Here is a 23,425-nt window from a genome sequence, read left to right on the forward strand (position 1 = left end):
CTGCTGGTTGCACCACATTCAGGTTATTCTTTCTTTACTTTTATCTTTCTGGGTTTAACCTTTCCCTTTTGGGACAAGTTCCTAAAGACTGAGTCAAACAGAGACTGTAGGCTCGCATAACAGCATATTTTAGTATTTTTAGACGTCCATGACCAGTCTTAATTCACTGATCCACATGAACTGTAGTTCCCTCTATATACCAGAATACTCTTAACATACACCTCATCAAATGAACACCATTAGATTTAGCAACAGAACCAACCAATAAGTGAACATATTCTAATGTTTAAGTAAGGACTTATTGGGTATACATGAAGAGGAAAAGTATTACCGTACTTGTTTGTATATATAAACGCAGATTATTCGGATTGTATCTGGAGGATGATACCCCCTTACTGGGTCATGTTCCACCAACCTCATGATCAGTGGTGTAACTAGAGTCCGATGGAGCCTGGTGCATAATTTGTACCTGGGCCCTCCCCCACCTCCGCATGTTGGTCAGATGTCTGGGCCTTTGTGTTATCCTAAATCCTATAAGGACATATGAGTTGCCCTCCTCCCCCATTATGTAGTATTGTCCCTCACATTGGGCTCCTTCCTGGTAAATATGTCCTCTATCCTGGGCTCATTTTAGTATATATGCTCCTCATCCTGGCATATATGTCACTTATCCTGGACCCATCCTGGTGTGTGTGTAATATAAATATATATATATAATATTTCCTCCATTCGGTTACACAACCACCCACTCCATTCTGGCTTCTTTTTAAAGAAGGATAACATTACTGACTAACCTTATCCTCCTTGCTTGTTTGGTGATGCTCACACAATAAAAGTAAAGGATAGAGCCAGTCTGAGTTGGAATACTCCAGTTGCTTGGGCTTTGGGGTCAACAAACCATTGGTGCAACCTGGGCACTTGCACAGGGGCCAAAGAGATAAGGGGACCCACATCCATCTCCAAAGCAAGTAGAATTATGCATTATTATGAGCTTATGACTTATCGGACTGCAAAGGCCTATATATTGTTCTTACAGTGGCTTTCTTTTCCGTCCTCTTGTATGGTGATGTTCAGCATTTATTTAATTAAAAAAACCAGTCGGATTAGTGAAAACTAATAAAAGAAATAATGCTCACCTTAGCAATCCCCTGCCAATGCCCCATCGGTTTCTGAGCTTTCTGCTTCATTCAGAAACCACTGCAGCCAGTGATTGGCTTCTACACAGGTCAGTTTAAATGGAAGAGGAAGTACAGAGAATGGTGGGGGACTGCAGATGCCAGTGATTGACATGTGTGCGAAGTACAGAGACCATAAGGGAACCCAAGAAGTGGTGGAACTGAAACATCTAGGGATCTGTAAAATATATGCTGGTGTATGTATTTATGTATTTTTTATTTTACTCCATTCCGAGTATAAGTTTCCTAGTACCGTCTCTGCAATTTCTAGGAGTTATGGCAACCATTACAGAATGTAAAGGTGCTGTCAGTACATGTGACTGGCTGATAGTAATTGAAATTTGTAGGAAATACAGAGACCATCAGGGGACTGGGAAAGTGGTGGAACTGAAACTTCTGGGGATCTGCAATATATACAGTTGGGGAAATAAGTATTTGGTCCCTTGCTGATTTTCTAAGTTTTCCCACTGAAAAAGACATGAACAGTCTATAATTTTAAGAGTAGGTTAATTTTAACATTGAGAGAGAGAATATCACAAATAAAATCCAGAAAATCACATTGTATAAATTATATAAATGTATTCGCATTTTGCAGTGAGAAATAAGTATTTGATCCCCTACCAACCATTAAGAGTTCTGACTCCTACAGACCAGTTAGATGCTCCTAATCAACTCGTTATCTGCATTAAAGTCAGCTGTCTTACATAGTCACCTTTATAAAAGACTCCTGTCCACAGACTCAATTAATCAGACAGACTCTAACCTCTACAACATGGGCAAGACCAAAGAGCTTTCTAATGATGTCAGGGACAAGATAATAGACATGCACAAAGCTGGAATTGGCTACAAAACCATAAGTAAAACTGTTGGTGCAATAGTAAAAAAATGGAAGAAGTACAAAATGACTGTCAATCGACATCGATCTGGGTCACCATGCAAAATCTCACCTCGTGGGGTATCCTTGATCATGAGGAAGTTGAGAGACCAGCCTAAAACTACATGGGGGGAACTTGTTAATGATCTCAAGGCAGCCGGGACCACAGTCACCAAAAACAACATTGGTAACACATTACGCCGTAAAGGTTTAAAATCCTGCAGTGCCACAAGGTCCATCTACTCAAGAAGGCACATGTACAGGCCCATCTGAAGTTTGCCAATGAATGCCTGGATGATTCTGTGAGTGATTGGGAGAAGGTGCTGTGGTCAGATGAGACAAAAATTGCGCTCTTTGGCATTAATTCAACTCGCCGTGTTTAGAGGAAGAGAAATGCTGCCTGTGACCCAAAGAACACCCTCCCCACTGTCCAAACATTATGTTTTGGGGGTGTTTCTCTGCTAAGGGCACTGGACTACTTCACCGCATCAATGGGAGAATGGATGGAGCCATGTACCATAAAATCCTGAGTGACAATCTCCTTCCCTCCACCAGGACATTAAAAATGGGTCGTGGCTGGGTCTTCCAGCAAGACAATGACCCAAAACATACAGCCAAGGCAACAAAGGAGTGGCTCAAAAAGAAGCACATTAGGGTCATGGAGTGGCCTAGCCTGTCTCCAGACCTTAATCCCACAGAAAACTTATGGAGGGAGATGAAGCTCCAAGTTGACAAGCGACAGCCTCATAATCTTAATGATTTAGAGATGATCTGCAAAGAGGACTGCACCAAAATTCCTCCTGACATGTGCGCAAACCTCACCATCAACTGCAAAAAAGTCTGACTGCTGTGCTTGCCAACAAGGGTTTTGCTACCAAGTATGAAGTCTTAGTTGCCAGAGGGATCAAATACTTATTTCTCACTGCAAAATACAAATACATTTATATAATTTATACAATGTGATTTTCTGGATTTTATTTTTTGATATCCCATCTCTCAATGTTTAAATGAACCTACCCTTAAAATTATAAACTGTTCATGTCTCGTACTCTTACTTACAAAATCAGCAAAGGATCAAATACTTATTTCCCCATATATATATATATATATATATATATATATATATATATATATATATGCATTTTTTCTATTTTACCTCATTCTGTATATAGGTTTCTGTCAACCATTACAAAATCTAAAGTATAATCAGCTAGATTTTCATAAAACCTGAATGATTTTATTGTCATGTTATACTCCACAACAATGCAAATTTAAAGAAAATTCAGGTTCTGTGGGTGGAAAAACCTTTGGGCACTGTAGCTGTCAATAATTGTCATCACTTAGCATGTAGAACAGTGTAAAAACCAAGATATATCAGAAATGACTGAACTGAAGAATTACCATTTTTAACTGTCAGTGACAAAATATAATGCATCGTGAATGGAATGCTTGTGTGGGCTCAAATAGAAGGACTGGATCATATGATCATTGATCTTTCTATCATAATAAAGCCCGGGATCTTCAAGTGATAGCAAGCACCATATTCTAGGTGAAATATTTGGGGTGAGAATTCGTTTACATTCACCAAGTAGCTTGAAAAGCTGTGTACATGGGCTAACCGTTGGCCTGATACGAATGCCTATTGTAAACCCTTATTGATCGGCGGTCATTTAAATGCGTTTAGGAAAACCTAAAAGATATCAATCAGTAGTGTGGGTGGGATTATACAGAGCTCAACGTTCAGGGAACTGGTAGATCTGCAGCAGATTAAACAGTTTTTAATCAAAACTGCGACACCCAGTAAAGTAAGCGACACATCACTGGAATCAGTGTTTCTGTCCCTAAATCATGCTGCTCTCAGGTGGAGTAGCAAAAACCTGGTAACTGATTCCCTTTAACCCCCTACCCCACAGCTGTTCCAGCTTTTAGATATTGACTAAAAGCACAGAATTATGCCATGATGCTTGTTTATACATTGTTATAACTATCTACAATACAAAATAACCTCCATTTGGGTCTCGTGCTTTGCGGTTGTGTAGACGAGTCCTGGAAATGCATCCAAGGCTCTTAGAACAATAGGAGTTGTTCTCTCCGCAGAGTAAAACATCCTCCTTTTTGTCCATACATTTGTTCTAAGTCTTCAGTCTTCTTACATCAAATCCTCTTTCCTTGTTGCTAACGAGAAAGCATTAGAGACAGGGAGTGAAAGAGAATCCTTCTGGGGATATTCTTATGATTAAATTGTTTCACCACCGACTGTCACGGTGCATTTTCTTTTAGCTGACTGAAAAATGTTCCTTCTGAGAGACCAGAATGTGTCATCTAAGTGAAGTCAGAGCACTAATCCAGTCTTTCCTATACGTTTATTTTGCCTATTGCCCTGGTTTTAATTACCGAAAGCCTAATCCTTTATCATATATATATAAACGAACTAGAAAACAAATCTAACACGCACGTACATTGCAAAAGTGATGTTACATGGAAGTGTGTACGGGAAACTTACCGTATGTTGATGCCTCGGTTCTGTGGCTTTTTTTCTATAATGCAAGCATTGGAAATTTTGTGGTCATGCAAGAGGTTTGAGGAGTAGGCAACTGTTCAACGTGCCGTTGAGAACAAGGCAAGGCCGGACTGGCCATCTGGCAATTCTGGCAAATGCCAGAAGGGCCTGTCAGGTCATAGGCTGCCTTGGATGCTACTTTAACAGAATTGGTGTTCTCAAGACAACCATACTGTTAAGTGTTGTGATAAAGTCACTGACTCCGTCACTTACCCCAGCAGGCCACGGGAGTCATTAGAAATATTGGTCTTGTAGTAAATCTTCCTTTCCTCCATCCAGGGTAATATTAGTAATATATCCCATCTGGTACTTGGGGACGGGGACAGCATGGGCCTGTGTGTTTTCAAATGCCAGGGCTGAATTTCAGTCCCACTCCGTACCTGGAACGAGGTCATAATTGCCTATATTGTCACCCCTGTGGTGTCTTGCCGACTATGTTCTCGTGAGAAGCTAGTCTACACGTGACACTAACTATGCTCTATTGAGCATAGAAATGGATGAGAAATGGAGAGGAGCATAATGTTCTATTAAGAGAAGCAGATTGAAAACGAGTCAGCTCATGACCATAACTATGCTCTATTGAGAGAAGCAGAGTGAAAACGAGTCAGCTCATGACCATAACTATGCTCTATTGAGAGAAGCAGAGTGAAAACGAGTCAGCTCATGACCATAACTATGCTCTATTGAGAGAAGCAGAGTAAAAACGAGTCAGCTCATGACCATAACTATGCTCTATTGAGAGAAGCAGAGTGAAAACGAGTCAGCTCATGACCATAACTATGCTCTATTGAGAGAAGCAGAGTGAAAACGAGTCGGCTCATGACCATAACTATGCTCTATTGAGAGAAGCAGAGTGAAAACGAGTCAGCTCATGACCATAACTATGCTCTATTGAGAGAAGCAGAGTGAAAACGAGTCGGCTCATGACCATAACTATGCTCTATTGAGAGAAGCAGAGTGAAAACGAGTCGGCTCATGACCATAACTATGCTCTATTGAGAGAAGCAGAGTGAAAACGAGTCGGCTCATGACCATAACTAGGTTCTGTTGAGAGAAGCAGGTGAGAAACTAGTCGGCATGTGACCATAATTAGGCTCTACTGAGAGATGCAGATGAGAAGCTAGCTGGCAGGTGATGATATATAATCTCTATTGAGGGAAGTGGATGGGAAATGAAGAGAAACCTAATGTTCTAGTGAGAGAAATGGAGGAAAAACTAGTCAGAACATGAACGCAACTATAATCAGAGAAGTGGATGAGAAGCTAGTCGGCCCGTGAGTGCCACTATACTCTTTTTAGAAATCAGATGAGCAACAGAGAGAACCATATTTTATTGAGATAAGCGGATGAGAAGCTAGCATGTTACAGTATCTACGCAAATCACATATTTATGGTCACTTGACTGCTTGCCCAAGCTGGAAGAACAGGGGATTCCTGACAGTGGGCTTATTGCACACTGTTAGGATTAGGCAATCTGCAACCAAATGAAGTGATTGCATAAATTTATGTTGAATCTGGAAAACCCCTTTAAGTAGCACTAAAACTCTGGAGGGTATGCAGACTGTGTCGGGTTTCTGAGTAAAATGCACGGTTTTACATCATATGTACTGTATATTTTATAGCAAATGTTATCACTGGGGTGAGTGACGCTAAACATTTCTGCAATAAAACTTAGAAAGAATCGACAATATAAGGGATCCTCAAATTGATCAAGTGGTACATGACATGTTCTACTGGTTTAAACCATTAAAAGGAGTCTCTGCAGTCAGTTTTCACTTTAATATGTAATGTATGAGAACATACAAGTGTCAAGTGTATGGATTGTTTTCTTTGTATGATGAACATGCAGTAAACCAATGCGTCTCTTAAAGGGAATATGTTACCATTTGTTTTTGCCAACTACTCTGAGAGCAGCATTAATGTAGACATAGAGACGCTGATTCAAGTAATGTATCACTTACTGGTCTGTTTGCTGCAGATTTGATAGAATCACTGTCTTATTAGCATGACAAAATCACTAGTAAAGCCGCTGACAAGTAGTCCTCCATATTCATGAAATATGTATAACCCCGCCCCCACCACTGATTGGCAGCTTTCTGCCTATGCACAGTATATCCAGAGAGCTGCCAATCAGTGGTGTGGGTGGGGTTATACAGAGCTCAGCATTCAGAGAACTGGTAGATCTGTAACAGATAAAACAGTAAAAGTAAAGCAAGCAGTCCAGTAAGTGACACATAACTGGAATCAGGGTCCCTGTCCCTACATCATGCTGCTCTCAGATGGGCTAGCAAAACCTGGTGATGGATTCCCTTTAACTATATACGGCTATATAAATGCAGAGTTAAGAATTAAGTCTTTTCATTCAAACTACCGTGATGAAAGAAGCTGTGACTCATTTTCTTTACTCCCGAGCAGCACATCGCTTATTCCCACTATGCAGTGAAGATCATGAACATAATGCTGGGTTAATGGAGGGGCAAATGTTACTTTTGGTAAATACATCTTTAGAAGACTATGCAGGTAACTGACCTTAGAAATCAATTGTAAATCTCTTTCTTAACTGTTTAGAACGGCCATGGCTTCTAGAACCAAGGAAAGTTCAAAAGCTTCAAGAGAGAATTTATTTTGCACTTCAGCATGTGATTCAGAAGAACCACTTAGATGATGAGACATTGGCAAAGGTATGTGCTAGTTCTAACAAGTGCATTTTCATGTAGAAATATAACAGTGACAAACTGAACTTAAATCACACCACAAGTATCTAGAAAATGAGGCTTGTGAGACTGTAAGCTGTGTGATGGCACAGAACAGTGCTTAAAAAAAGGTTTTGTTAAAGAGGTTGTCCACTACTTAAGCACTGGTGACCTATCTTCAGGATAGGTCATCAATGTCTGATCGGTCGGGGTCCGACACCCGGCACCCCACCGTTCAGCTGTTTTCTGTGGCTGCAATGATAAATACTTTGATTTTTATTTTATTTTATTTTTCTTGTTTTTATTACTTTTTATTTTATTAACATAAAAAATAACCTAATAATTGAATCATCATTATAACCAATTGTATTGTTACCAAGCATCTCTAGAGCTGAGACAAAAAAGAAGAGGCCTTTACGGAATATCCTTAGATTTTATGCATAGAGCTCCTGTGCAGGCCAATAGGTTTCCTTGGTTATAGACTACAAAGCAACTCTAGTAGTCAAATCCTGTTGACATGCTCTTTTCCATATCCCCAGCTTGTTGCCTACCATCATGACAGCATGGAACATGACAGCAGGATTAGACTACTGTTTGCCAACAGCCTCTTCACAGATGAGCGGAACGGAGACTAGCACCACCTGTTGGAAGCAGCAATCCTATAAGTCAATATCGACCCTTTAAAGAACCTTGTCTCATAACTTAGGATATAAAGCCAAACTAGAATCTCCGTTCACTCACAGCCATATTAGGGTTCTTTTCCCTTATTAGTGCAGAGTAGGCTGGGTAAAAGACCTTTGATGAGAGATCAAGGAGGTAAAGTAAAATTTTCTCTTGAAGGATACCCCCAAGTTGGCACTGATGAGGGGTAAAAACCCTCAAATCACTGTATGTAAATGTAGATTCTGGTCTGGCTCTTGGGGTATGAGACACTGTTTATACATGTTTTTGTAGTAGTTCCATTATACATATTTATCTTTGTTTCATTAATAGTAATGAGCGAGTATGCTTGTTGCTCGGGTGTTCACGAGCATGCTCGGGTGTCCTCCGAGTATTTTGCATGATTTGCGGCTGCTAGACAGCCTGAATACATGTGGGGATTTCTTAACAACCAGGCATTAATCACATGTGTTCAACCTGTCCAGCAGCCGCGAATCATGCAGCTACGTCAACACAAACTAAATCACGAGCATGCCAAAATACTCGGAGGACACCCGAGCATGCTCGGGAAAACCCAAGCAACAAGTATACTCCCTCATCACTATTCATTACACACATTGAACCTGTCTACAGCATTTCTTGCAATGTTAGAATTTTCTCACATGGTTCACAATTTATTAATGACGCTTTTAATCAGTGTAGCTTGAAAATGTTAAATGAAACAAATTACAATTTATAAAAGAGCTAAATCTATTACACCACTGGACACGTGAGAAAGCAAAGTGCTACATAAAATGTTCCTTGAACTGTCATCCGCTATTCTGATGACATAATTTACACGGTGTCAGTTGTCACATTACATGACATATCTCTCACCTGATTATCACTTATTAGGATTTACCGCAATATCCATAGCAAAACTCACTCCCTCCATTGGAGTCTTTGTCTTGCTTTATATGCAATTTGTGCATTGTAGATTTAAATACTGTATGTTTGATATCCTTAATGGGGTTCTGTAGTAATAGAAAACAAGGTAACAATGAAAATGTCATTACAAATAAATTATTAAATGCCTTTAACGAACAATCATACTTGGTGTGTCTAATAAATTAATTACTATAGAACATTAAAATATTCACTTATTGTTTCACTGAAAGAAACCAGTTGAAGGATATTAATAGAACAGGTGCCTGTGTGCTTTATACCATGTCATCTCAAGCTATTTGCAGGTCACAGAGCAGAACCCCTGCTATCTCCAGTATTAGGTTAGAAAGACAGGCTGGACAGCAGTGTGAGCAGCCTCTTCTTACCTCAGCACCTACTGTATCTCCATTAATAGATCAGAAAAACATGGCAGACAGCAGTCTGAGCAGTGTCCTCTTACCTCCAGTGTAAGATCAGGCAGACAGAATGGACAGCAGCCTCTTCTTACCTTCAGTGTAAGATCAGGTAGACAGAATGGACAGCAGACTGGGCAGCCTCTTTTTACCTCCAGTGTAAGATCAGGTAGACTGAATGGACAGCAGAGTGAGCAGCCTCTTCTTACCTCCAGCGAAAGATCAGGTAGATTAAATGGACAGCATAGTGAGCAGCCTCTTCTTACCTCAGCAGCTGGTATTTATATTTTAAAATCAGATATACAGGGCAATTAGCAATGTGAGCAGCCCTTACTTACCTGACCACCTCTATTGTCTCCAATAATAAATCAGAAAGACAGGATTGACAGCAGGATGAGCAGCCTCTTCTTATCTCAGCCATCCTGGTTTCTCCAGCATTAGATCAGAAAAACAGGGTAGACAGTGATGTGAGCTGCCTCTTCTTACCTGAACACCTCTGGTATCTCCAGTATTAAATCAGAAAAATATGGTGGACGGCAGCATGAGTGGTCTCTTCTTAAAGCAGCATCACTGGTTTCTCCAAAATTAGACCAGAAATACATTATAGACAGCAGTGTAATCAGTCTTTTCTTACTTAAGCATCCCTGGTATCTCCAGTAGAAAATTAGGATAAAATTGCTTGGACAGCAGTGTGAGCAGCCTCATCTTACCTTTGCACCATTGATATCTACAATATTCTATCAGAGCATTCAATGGGGGCAGATTTTCCAATTAAGGCACTTCTATTAAGATTCTTGGACTGGTTTCTGTCAGTATAACACAAAATATGTGATGTGTGGCAAGAGTGGACCCTCTGGGTCGTGGTACCGAAGCTCCCAGGGGCGAGCTGACCAGGTGGTGCCGACCCCTATACAGGGACCGTTAGGAGCAGGCCAGAGGGAGTCCAATACCACAACAGCTGATACCAAGAGGGATGGCTCAAGTGTGAACGAGAGAGCACAACCGGGCCTGAGGGGGCGAGGCTAGCAAGGCAGAGGCTCAGGCAGCCGGAAAGGGATAAGGATGTGGTGGTGCAGGGGACTAGATGGGGTAGTCAGACAGGGAGGCACACCAAGCTGAGATAAGGGGCAACTGGAGTCAGGAGCGACTGGAGTCAGGAGCGACTGGAGTCAGGAGCGACTGGAGTCAGGGGCAACAGGACGGGGCCAGAGTACCATACAGGATGAACATGATAATCAGGCGCCTCCATGAAGGAGGAGCCGCCTGATATACCCTGTGCTGGAGCTTGATTGGAGATCACTCCACAGGGAAGGTGCAGAAGGGGTTAAGGGGAGAGAAGATCGCGCGCCGCGGCCTAAGGCGCATGCACGGAACAGGAGCAGGACAGGAAGGAGAACCATTATGCTGGATCCCCCGGGAGGCTGAGGGCGCAGCGCGGCGGCAGGAGCAGTGAGCGGGGATCCGGGGGGAGACCCTGGGAGCAGCAGCAGGGGAAGCGGGGCCCGGCATGACAGCAAGCGCCGGTACCGTCCTGACAGTCGGCGCCGGCATGACAGGGGGCGCCAGCACCGGCCTGACAGCTGGCGCCGGCATGACAATATATATATATAGAGAGAGATTCACTTATCTCATAGCTTTATATAGTATATTACACATACACACTAGTTAAGACTTCCTATTCTTATGCTGAAGTGCACAACATTAGAAAAATAGTAAAAACACATTATTTGATATTTAAGTATTAAAATTCAGAATTATTCATTCATATATTATTCATATATAAAACATTATGTGCCAAGATATATAGATGAATCTCCCTAGAATGCTCGGTGTGTTTAAACTGAAAGATCAATATATATTTTCCAAATGGCAATCGTTTAATAGCCGATTCAGACAAGCCAACCACATTTAATACAGCGGGTGAAATAAGTATTGAACATGTTACCATTTTCTAAGTAAATATATTTCTAATTGTGCTATTGACTTGACATGAAATTCACACCAGGTATTGGTAACAATTGATACAATCCACAGAGGCAATAAAATCAAACCATAAATGTCAATAAATTAAGTTGTGTAATAAAGAGAAATGACACAGGGAAAAAGTATTGAATACATGAAGAAAGAGAGGCGGCAAAAAGCCATTGAAACTCATGACACCAGCTGAAATCTATCAGTAATTACAAAGCAATCCTGCTAGTGAAAAATAGTATCAGAAGAGTTGTCCATGAGCCAAGGGCCACCTGTGGAGAGCTAAAGAAAGACTTGGAATCAGCAGATATAGTTTTGTTTTGTTTTTAAACAATTATAAGTATTGCCCTCAACCTCCATGGCCTGTATGCACACTCTCCATGCAAGACTCCATTGCTGAACAAAAAGCATGTTCAAGCGTGTATAAAGTGAACATGTCATCAGGATTTTGGTAAGCAAACAAAAGGAATCGGCAGGTCAATGATGTTACTCTGATGAAAAATTATACCTGGGTTGAAGAAATACATCTTGTGGTTCTTGAGTAAGTTGTGTTTGTAATTTTAAGTTGATGAGATGCTCATGCTCAACAACATTTAGACAAGTCTGAAGTCTGTGAAATACTGGGAGAATATAGTCGGGTCAGATGAGACCCATATTGAACTCTTTGGATGCCATAATGCACACTATGTTTGGAGGCCAAAAGGCACAGCATATCAGCCAAAAAACACCATACCAACAGTGAAGTTTGGATATGGGAACATCATGATGTGGGGCTGTGTTTCAGCATATGGTACTGACAAACTTCCTATAATTGAAGGAAAGCTGAATGAACAAATGAATCAAGACATTCTTGATTAAAATCTGCTGCCATCTATCAGGAGGATGATGATGATGAAGCAAAATAGACATTTTCGCAAGGCAATGATCCCAAACACACTGCCAAGGAAACTCTCAATTGGTTTCAGTGAAAGAAAATAAAGCTGTTAGAATGGCCCAGCCACTCTCCTGACCTGAATACAATCGAAAATGTATGGGCTCATAGAAGGAGCCCATGGGACCTCCAGGATTTGAGGATTGTTTGTGTGGAAGAATAGGTCAAAATCACATCTAAGCAATGCATGTGTGTTGTGAGTTCATTTTTCCCTCCGTCACTGAGGCCTGGTGAACTCCCTATTCTAGTGAAGGAAGGTAGTGAGCCTGATTATCAGGCACCTGGGACTAATGAAGACGATTGGCTGAGTGGAGTCACTGACTGGATTTAAGGCAGCCTACGCCCTTTCTGCCCTGCGGGTGATTTCTCTGTGGACTCTTGGACACCAGTCTGATTCCTGCTCTCCTAAAGCTAAGTTTTCTGTTTTGCCTTTTTGCATTTAAGATTTGTTTTTGTTTTTCTTGCTTTTTGGATTCTGCCACTCCCTGCTGCCCTGCTGGAGTGTGCAGTGTTCCGTTAGCTCTGTCTTCTGAAAGTACCTGAGTGCTGATTTAGTTTTTGAAGCTTAGTTGCTTCAGGGCCATTTTTATATCAGCTTATTGGCTTTTGTATCTGATAGGGTTTTGGCAGATTGCAGACAGCAGCCTTCCTATCCGTTCCTATCTAGGTAGTTTTTGGGCCCCGTCTTTGCTCAGCCTGTCTTTCTGTCTGTGTAAGTGTTTTCATCTTGCTTCACCATCATTATATGTGGGGGGCTGCCCATTGCTTTGGGGTCTGCTCTGGGGCAGTTAGATTTCCCCTTTCCTTCTTTAGGCCTATGTATCTCTCCGGCTGTGATCGAGGGGTCTAGGTCATCGTAGGAACCCCACACGGCTACTGCTAGTTGTGTTGATAGGTTCAGGGGTCTGCAATCTGATAGTTGCCAACTTCTCTGGTTTTCTGGACTTAGCTAGCATTTCTGTTTTTGCCTCCTATGGTGACTCAATCATAACACATGTGACTAGTTTCTCCAAACAGGAGGCGTCTTGAAGCTGTCATCACCAGCAAAGGCTTTTGTACAAAGCATCACTTACATTTCACCAAGCGTGCTCAATACTTTTTCCTGTATAAGTTCTCATTATTACACATATCTTAATTTATGGACATCTATGGTTTGATTTATTTGCCTGTGTGGATTGGATGGGTTGTTACCAATAGCTTGTGAAAATTTCATGTCAATAGCACCTTTAGAAATCTATTTACTTAGAAAATTGGTGACGTGTTCAATACTTATTTGATCCAGTGTATGCACACAGTAAAATATTATTCTGTGCAAATAGGCTGCCATTGATCTCAGCAGCACAGGTCCTGTTTTCACATGACGATGTGCTACCAAGTTAAATAATCTTTTAAGCCAGCCAAAAGATCAATTCACTCATTGAATGAGAATTATGCTCATTCATTGAGTGTTCCGCAGTCTATTTACAATGAAAAATGATTGGGAAACGAGTGTGCCAGGTCCCAATGATCAAGCAGTGTAAATGTATCTTTACAGATATTTAAGTTTTTCTAGTTTCACTCCCCAAATGTACTGTTGCAGATTGCAGTGACCACATTGTTATAGCATACAAATTTATGAACTTGCACTCTGTGGGCACTAACAAGTCTGTTAGTGTAGGTTCCCATCTGAAAAGGTTGCCTCGAATAGTCCTGTTCTGTTGATTTAGAATCTTGATATTAGAGAGTTAGTTCATCATGAGGTTAGGCAATGAGTTATTGCTACACATCACGATATCTTGCTGCATCTAGTATGTGCTTCAGGTTAGAAACTGTTACATCTGTAGTCGCCCTTAGGATAAAGTTTAGATTGCTATATTGTTGGAATATGTTTGGTGCAACAATTCCATTCCTGTCTTAGTGTTTAGTTGCTAGATTTGTATGCTGTTTAAAAATTTAAAAAAAAAACTCCCAGAGGCTCAAAGAGAGAGAGCATGTGACTGTATTTCCTGTGTCTGTGTATGAGAAGCAGCCTGCTGCAGATGCTGCACAGATAAAGACACACAAATGATTTATTCCTGATCTGTTAAGCTTATCATATATTGTTCCTGAATAAAGAAGCCCTGTTGTCACATGCTTGGAGGGTATCCTGAATAATCCGCTGAGAATATATATAAACTATCTCTTTCATTTCTTCACAGTTAATAGCCAAGATACCAAACATAACCGCACTTTGCAACTTACATGGAGAGAAGCTGCAGGTATTTAAGCAGTCTCACCCAGAGATCGTGAATACTCTATTCCCTCCGTTGTACAAGGAGCTATTTAATCCTGACTCAAGCACTGGCTGCAAGTGAAGACAGTGGGATTTTTCACTTAGCTATGGAATGCATCACTACTAAGACAAAAGAAATGTGCTCAAAAGGACTGATGAAAACCACAAAAGAAACAAAAAAGCAAACATCACTACAGCAGCACTAGGAATGTCCTGCACTTACTAGAATTATTTTTCACCGCTACAGTTTGAAGAATGTAAATATGCACCTCTGCGTGGGGCTCTCTCTTTCTCTTCTTCTAATTAACTGTTTGGTTTTCCTTTGGAACTGACCGTTTAACACTTTTGCTGCCAGAGGCTGCTGCAGAAAATAAAAAGGTATTGCAAAGACCTCTGGTAGCCGAAGCATTTATCTTAATATATAGAACACTGGGTGTATTTACTTTTTTTTATATATATAATTTGAAAGACAACAATTTATAGAATTTTATTGTAGATATCATTATGAGAATATACTTCTACAGTATAACTCTTCTTTCTGGATTACTGTTTCATCTCTAATTTAAGTGAATTTAACTTTTTTCTATGTTTTAGATGCATGTGTAGATGGTAATGGTGTATATATATGTATATATATGCCTATATATATATATACACTGATAACTGCACCTTTGCCGTGGTGTAACCCTGTACTTACACTCCCACTCTGCTAGTTTTCTTTCTGTCTTTCTTTGATGATGTTGTGTTTTTCCCCTTTGAATTTATGTATTTAATTTATGTTTGGGCAATCAAGTTTCAGTCAAAGAAGCCATTGTTTGAACAATAATTGCCAATGTATTGTATACTTACCAAATGGTAAAAATGTCACATTGGGTTATGTACAGTAAAAAGCATGCCAGGTGTGTAATGGTTGAAAATGACACAACTCTACCATCCAGAAACAAATATCCTTCTACAAGTGATGACGTTGAAAGGCCGGAACAGGCTCTTGTAAATGATAAAAGGACAAGATATAGTTTTAAGGAAAATATACTGTATATTTTTTACTGAATTGTTCATAGTATGTACCTTTGTACTTCAGATATACAGCTGTTTTTGAACACATGCAAACAGAATAATTGCATTAGTAGCTTGAATCCTGAAAACTGGAGATACTTGAGCCCGTGTTAGATAAAATCCGCTCATACAGTTGTAAACTCAAAGTCATAAGAATGTAGAATCCAGCTGACATACAATTTTCATACCTTTGCATTGGTGTTTCCACTACTTAAGTATGTGTACTGGCAACACCATGTGAGTAATGGACATGATAGACCTTTGAACCCTCTCGTCATTTCAAAAGGAACATGGCAGGAGCTTAGGAGTTAGTAAATTAATTACATGAAAGGACAAATTTACATATACCTATCTAGCCACATATACTATAAATATCCCATTCCTTAGAAAAGCACCTTTGAATGTTTCTATAAATGAGCCTGTAAGTCCATGAGCTTGTGCCAATTCCCGGCTACTGCATTGATTCTCGGCAATACTCCTCACCTAGTGTTACCTCCAAGAGCTTGATTGACTTCTTTTTAGCCTTCCATGTCTTTGTTTTGAGTAGCTCTGAATAGACATCAAAACGTTCATGTTAATGACACTAGGCAGGTAAGTCCATGTTGATGACACCTAAGCTGGCAAGTCCATGTTGATGACACCTAAGCTGGCAAGTCCATGTTGGTGACGCAGCTGGCAAGTCCATGTTGATGATGCTAGGCAGGCAAGTCCATGTTGATGACAATAAGCAGACAAGTCCATGTTGATGACTCTAGGCATTCAAGTCCATGTTGATGACATTGGGCAGGCAAAGCCATGTTAATGACACTAGGCAGGCAAGTCCATGTTGATGACACTAGGCAAGAACATCTATGTTGATGACACTAGGCAGGCAAATCCATGTTGATGACACTATGCAGGGAATAATGCAGTGAATCAGGGCCGTGGTTGCTAATTGCCCATCCTTGGGGTTCTTACAGCTACATTTATAGCAGTAAAAAAAGATTTTCTTAGCAATGGAATATCCACTTGCTGCCAGTAATGGCATAATGGCTCAACTTGTCTTTTACTACCCTACCCAGCAAAGTAATTATTCTGATGGCCTTAAACAAGTGACAAGTTCCCCCAAACTACATTAGTTCCTGCTTTCTTTTAATTATATTAAGTAAAATAAGCAGTATGACACACATGTCAGCTACACAGTACTGTATCTTGTCTAATAATATGTAGCACTTAGAGCAATAAATATACAAGTTACTAGAAATGTGCAGCTTTACTAGAGTCCTCTATTAAACATAGTCATTTTGTACCTTTCATACCTTTATCGTTCAGTGACCTTCCATGAAAATAGTTAAAAACGTATAAAAGCAAAGGAAAATTATATTCATAATTTCTATATTGGATAACATGCCATAGAGCCACACAAAAAACATTGATAAAACATGGACTGCAAATGGTAAGACCAACTCTTCTACACTTTCTTTTCCAGACTCTCTTGTGAGAAATAGAGCAATCCACAAGATGGTTACTCAAAACAGCAATTCCACAGATGGATATTTTTTTTTAACTTAGAGTTTCACAACATTTAGTCTTCTGGAGCTTCACCAGCCAGAACATGGTGATACCTAGATCTACGTAATGGTCACAGTCCTCACATATATTTTCGAAATTCTATAATTTTATTACTGAACTCAATATTCCATAAAATAACCACAAAAACAGCCAACTACCGTATGTTGTTAAACTGCTTTCCCAGTCTACCAATATCTGCACAGTCCCTGTAAAGTACAACTTTACCTAAAGTTTAGAGCTGAGCATATCCCAGAGGCCAAGTAAGTGGCTTGAAATTTCTTATTGCCAAATTGACACTGGATTGGCCCTCTAAAGTCTATATTATTTGTCTGTCACTGCGATTCTTACTCTATAATATATCTGAAATGACCAAAAACAGAATATGAAAGTAAGTGTTAGGAAATATATTACTTGTGAAGTGGAAAATGAGGTTTCCATTAATTCCAGTAAACTCTGTACAAAGACATCTACGGTACTACAGGCATGCAATAATTTACCTTGAGCGTGCTAAGAAGCCAAATTTATTGACCGAGCTTCAATCTGGCAAAAGTTTTTCATCCAATGTCTAATGGCTATTCAGTTTGATAATTCCATGGAAATAGATGACATACTAGGGATTCTGTAGACAGATGTACACAATGTCTTCATGAACGACAAGGGCCTAATCCTATTTAGAGTAAATGTCACGTCTGCGAGTCTTTTGTTTCAAGAATGACTTCCGAGGGTCATATTCTCTGTCAATGGTAGATTACTTTGTAGATTGCTAGAACACTAGGGTAATAGAACAGCGGCCAATTAAACAATTTGTTTAATACTTTTCAGTCATCTATAGTTTAAGATAGACTTTAAGATTTTTCTAGAAGCTTTAATGATATAGTATGTCGTTATTCGCCCTTTGAGATACTGACTGTAGCATTATTTTGGTCTCTGTTATATTCTGGGAAAAAAACAATAATGTGGAAAATTCTTGCAGCCAAAATAGCACAAGATATATACATAATCAAAAATTCTAAGCATTTTATATAATATACATAAACATTTTCAAAAATGATTTTTTTCTCATAAATTTATACATTAAGTAAATTAGTTGATCCTATTTTAATAAACACATTAACTAATGTAGCTAAAGAGAAGCACTTTTTTTTTGACAAAAGCACAACCGAAACTTGATAAAATGACAAACATTGTAATATCTTTTCGGCACATTAAATAACATTATGGCTAAGGGGTTGCTTGTTATTAAAGATGAAGGAATTATCAATTTCCGATTGAACTTCCTTAATCTTGGTAACATTTATTCTTCATGATGACAATCACTGCTTAATGCAGAAGTTGCACTGCTGACCACTCAGGGATGTTTACTGTAAAATAATGAGAAGTGGAGTTAAGGACATATGCAACTTTCCTTCAAATGACCATGTCTTATTAAATGAAAACTGGAAAAAAAATCAGGAATAGATACTAAATAAATAATAACCTCATGGTCAAAGGATTTCAGAAACCAAGTCCTTGATTTTCGTAAAAAAACTGATAGGAAATCTTCTTAGCATTTCTTAAAGCAATATTGAATTTTCCTTGCACTATGTGGCACCCTAAAATGCTTACCATTTTTGAACGTTTCTTAATAAAATTTATATATTAAAACATATTATACATGACTAACATGTTTATCCATTGAAAATGCTGGATTATACCACACAGTCATATATGTTCAGACTTTGAGGACCATGTCACCACCTCCGTGGAACCATTGTAAGAATTGTGCCATAGATATGGCTATGTGGTCCTTCTCTATAAATATGCTAGAGGGTTACCTAAGCAGTTGTTTTTTTAAGATAAATTTTAGTTGCATTAAGCTAGTTTCAAATAGTAATAAATGCATCCAACATAAAATGACACATATGATGCGAAAACCTCTCTGTGAAAAAGCACTTAAACCTGTAGCACTGAATAACCTACATTACCTATATGCCCCAGTTTTTAATCTGTGACCTGCATGCATGGCATACGTGATGTAAAGCCATAGATTCATGTGCTTGTGCTTAGCAATTCCTTTCTTCTGCTTATAACAATTAACATCTATTACATGAGGGACATTGCCCAAAGAACCCCATTGACCTCTAAAGGAGTCGTCCCCTATTTAGTCAATCCTTTCTCAATCCCCATGTTTCACCCTTGTAAAATATACCTATAGTATACTCACTTCCGGTGTCAGCGCCAGCTGTGTCAACACTGGCTCTCCCAGGGACCGTGTGACATTTTTATGTCATGTGATCCCTGAGGTCAATCAGCACTGGCTTCATCCTGCCCACCTTTTTCCTGATTTCTGTAATTTTACAAGATGGAAGCATGGGGATTGAGAAGGGGTTGTCCGAGTAATGGACAGCCTCTTTAATGTATCAGTGGAATTTGTTATATCAGCTCTCATTCCACCAGAAAGAAGCCCAGTATTTTGTGACATATTCCTGTGTTCTTACTGGAATCTACAAAGAAATGTGAATACAGCCATATGATAAGATAGAGAACACGAGCCGTAAACAGTAGAGCAAGAACATTAACCCATTATTCACATTGTACAGTGACAGATACACACCGCCATTGATTTCCTAGTTACATATACATATATATAATACACTAGTATAACATTAGTCATCAGTATGTTTTTCCTTCCTCTGCAAAGTAAACTCTAAAACATCTGACATTTTGTCTTTGATACATGCAATTTTAGCTAAACCCCAAAATAATCCATACTTACAAGAACTATTAAATGCATTCATCACACAATAGTAGATAAGAAATTATTAAAACTCCAGCTAATTAGCAAAATAATAGTTTCTATTCCAAACCATCTACTTATGCATACCAAGCTGTGATTAGCTAAATAAATCTGAAGTACATTGACATACTACTCAAATTAACTGAAATAATAATTTAACCTTTTACTCCACAGTAATTGATGTTTATTTCATTCAAGTCTGAAATATCATATATCCATATATCCATCCAAATTATTCATTCAGTTTGGTTACTTGGGCCTCACCAATCACAACAATTAAACAGAAAGTGGATTAATAGAGAATTCACTGCTAAGAAGTCCTATTTGTAGGATGATGGCACATGGATACGTTTTATGGTAGTGAACACTATAAACAGGGATGGACATACCATTGGTGTCGCACAGGGGCCAAGAGGTAAGGAGACCCAATTCCGCCTCCAAAGCAGCCAACAGATTCTGTCACAGACACATCACGGGGAGAATTATGATGAAGTATTGGACTACAAAGGACCCATATATTGTTCTTGCACATGGGCCCTTTTCTGTCTTCGTATGCCCCCAATTATAAATCAGTCTTAGCAGTTTTCCAAGTGGTATCTCACAAATAATGGTTAGTTGGATGGTTGGTATGTTGGTGGAATGGCTCACTTGTTTGAAACTTGCTCTTGTGCCATGATCCATAAAACTGATCTTGCGTCACTACAGGCAAGTTGATCGATATCTGCATTTGTATTCAGGGTTAACCTATTACTAAGGCTCCTAAAATACCATTGTCCCATTATGGCTCCATACGCATCACGCTCAATGCATGCACTTGGGGAATGTGCCCGGCAAACACAAACTGGTGGAGAGTGGTTGGTGTCATGTATACATAGTTTGCACTGTTTGAATTCAATGGCTCGTAATTGTGCTTTAAGATGGTTAAAACACAGCAGCAATAATTGTAAATGCACAGTACCAACTTGTTAAAATTGTGGATATGTATGCTGTCTTTTGTAATTTTGTGTAAAGAATATTTGCCGCTTTTTATTTTTGAATTAAATGAATGATTAACAAAATAGCTCCTTTGTTTCAGAAAACCCACATTAAGGTCAGACTCATAAGCATATTTTGGGCCTCAGTAGAATTAATTTCCTCTCTTCTCCACTTTACTATCGGTTTATATTCTACTGTCTGAAGTAGCAACCTTCAACAGGATTATAAAGCAGGCAAGGACAGATGGGAGACTACAGAGAGCAGACTATACCTTAAAGGCTGGTCTGTCGTAAAACCCAGCTCATAAAAATCACTTGTATCTGTCTTGATTAGACTTTGAGCTTAGCAAATCAGAAGCAAGGGGATTATATTGTCAGCCTCTTTGGGGAATAAAATGCAATTCAATGTATTCCTGTTCTAAACCAATCAATATTTGAAATAATTTTTATTTTTCTGAGAATATAATAACTAGTCATTTTATTTTAAGCTTCATATTATCCCAATGCATTGTTTTAGTGTGCTATGAAATGCTCAGCGTAGAAATGTATCTTCAGATGACCTTAGCTTTGTCATAACTTTTATATATCCTCCTGCAACTTTTTTTGTTTTTATTAAAGTCCTATCCTTTTGTATGTCAACGTTTAGGGGCCAAACGCCATTCGAAACTGTCATACTGCAGAAACTGGAAACAACAAGGGTGATTTGCAGAGCAGGCTCCATCCATAGAGTTTCTTCTAGGCAGACATTTTTTACTCTGTACTTGACACCTATGTATGTGAATAACCAAAGTAAGCATAGAAATATATGGCTAACAAACTGTAGAAAGGATAAAACCCATGTTTGTAGCTCAGTGATAGGGATTTACCATCCACGAGGCTAGATAAGAACTTGTCCTTGGGCGGAAACCTTCCATCATTGTGGTGAGCAATGTGAGGAGCATTTGAAGAGCAATTGTTTCCTATCAAACAGCAAAATGGCTATAAGCACCCTTTGTTGCAAGAGGACGTATGCAAAAAAGTCTATGATTAATATATATATATTCATGGAATTTACATTTTACAGTAAATTTGATTGTAAAAGCAGAGCATGTGTAGTTTTCTTACCTCCTCGTTCCCATCTCCTACTTACAAAATATGGTTTCTAAGCATTGGTTTTTGGGACCCCAGAGGCAGGCAATTGTCTATCGTGTTGGTCTATATATGGCATGTGTTCTATTGTAATCACGCACATATCCGAGCCATAAAGCAACATCATGGGAAATAGATGTATACATTAATGTAGTATACTGCAGGGGGTAAGAACTCTAGATCTGCCCTTTTATTGTAGCATTACTTGGCCTTACATGGGTCATTTGATGCTAAAATTATGTTCAGTGGTGTAAAATAAAGCAACCTACTAATATGCTCTAATTTTAAAAAGCTTCGGCCAATTTTATTTGCTGTCTATTTGACATCTACGTTGTGAACTTCTGAAAGGGTTCCATCAGTTAATCAGCTAAACCAATCTCCTGATCTGCCTCCAAATCAGCAGTGACAATGATGGGGACTGGCTTAGCAGATGAACTGAGAAAGACAGACAGTCCCTTAATATTTGCCACTGACACACAAGGAAGGGACGGCGGCTCCTGCCACTTGAGTCTGTTGTCACATCACAGCATACATGAAAACTGTAAATTTTTCGAGACCACGTAACCAGATCTGCAATTGGTAGATTCCTAAAGTTTTCCAACTAGAGCATAGTAGTAAGTTATTTTTTTCCCCACAAAACATATTCTTGGCATCAGACAACTGTTTTAAATTAAAATTGTCCTATAAAGTTTTTTATTAATTGGATTTTTATTCACATGAGATCGTTGCCATTGACACATATGCAAAAAAATATGTTTAACGCCACAGTGTAGAGATGTTGTCCTTAGCTGTTTGCATATATGAATTCTTAAACATTTAATTTATTCAAGGCTGGGTTCACATACATTGGTGGTGCCATATTTTGCACTTCGTTTAGGCCTCTTTCACACTTCCGTTTTTTACAATCAGTCACAATCCGCCAGGTTTTGAAAAAAACGGATCCTCAAATTTTTTTTGAGGATCCGTTTTTTTCCCCATTGACTTGCATTAATGGCGGATTGTGACGGATTGCTGTCCGTTGCATCTGTTTTTTTTGAGGATCCGCCAAAAATTGCTGTCCGTCACCATCCTCAAAGATTTCAAAACGGAGCTTGTAACGTTTTTTTCTGTGGCGGATCCTCCAGACACTCATTTAACCCGAAATTCTTTCTGGGTGCCGGACAAAAAATTCTCTCTCTCTCTCTCTCTCTCTCTCTCTCTCTCTCTCTCCTTCCCGGCCAGCATTTCCTTTAAATTTCCGCATTTTCAGGATCCGTCTAAAAACGGATCCTGTGCCATCCGTTCACATCAGTTAACAACGGATCCGCTTCAATGACTTTTTGGCGGATTTGAACTGATGCAAAAAAACTGAAGTGTGAAAGAGGCCTTAGGGAAAGCCAGAAAAGCTGGAATATAGCTAGAAGTTTGGTACCTGTTCCAGTTTCTTATGAAAGGACAGCATATGACAAGGATATTCCAGCACTTCACGATGTTGGCCCAAGCTAGGAAT

The 23,425-nt window shown here is 39.3% G+C and overlaps 1 protein-coding gene across 3 annotated transcripts in view; it reads left to right on the top strand.

Moving 5' to 3' along the window:
* Window positions 1-21,960, top strand: part of RORB (RAR related orphan receptor B) — a 299,661-nt gene extending 277,701 nt beyond the window's left edge. For 2 of the 3 annotated variants that reach the window (XM_073543754.1, XM_073543756.1), the window contains 2 exons: window positions 7,177-7,289; window positions 14,378-21,960. In XM_073543754.1, coding sequence (XP_073399855.1) covers window positions 7,177-7,289; window positions 14,378-14,533 — 269 coding nt within the window. In that variant the 3' untranslated portion in view covers window positions 14,534-21,960. Of the gene's footprint in view, window positions 1-7,176; window positions 7,290-7,840; window positions 8,244-14,377 lie in introns of those variants that run through there. The other variant, XM_073543755.1, reaches the window with a different exon arrangement.
* Window positions 21,961-23,425: the final 1,465 nt, after the last annotated feature.

This window comes from Dendrobates tinctorius, unplaced genomic scaffold, assembly GCF_039654945.1.
Source record: "Dendrobates tinctorius isolate UK_male_01 unplaced genomic scaffold, ASM3965494v1 ptg000134l, whole genome shotgun sequence".
Lineage (NCBI taxonomy): Eukaryota > Metazoa > Chordata > Amphibia > Anura > Dendrobatidae > Dendrobates > Dendrobates tinctorius.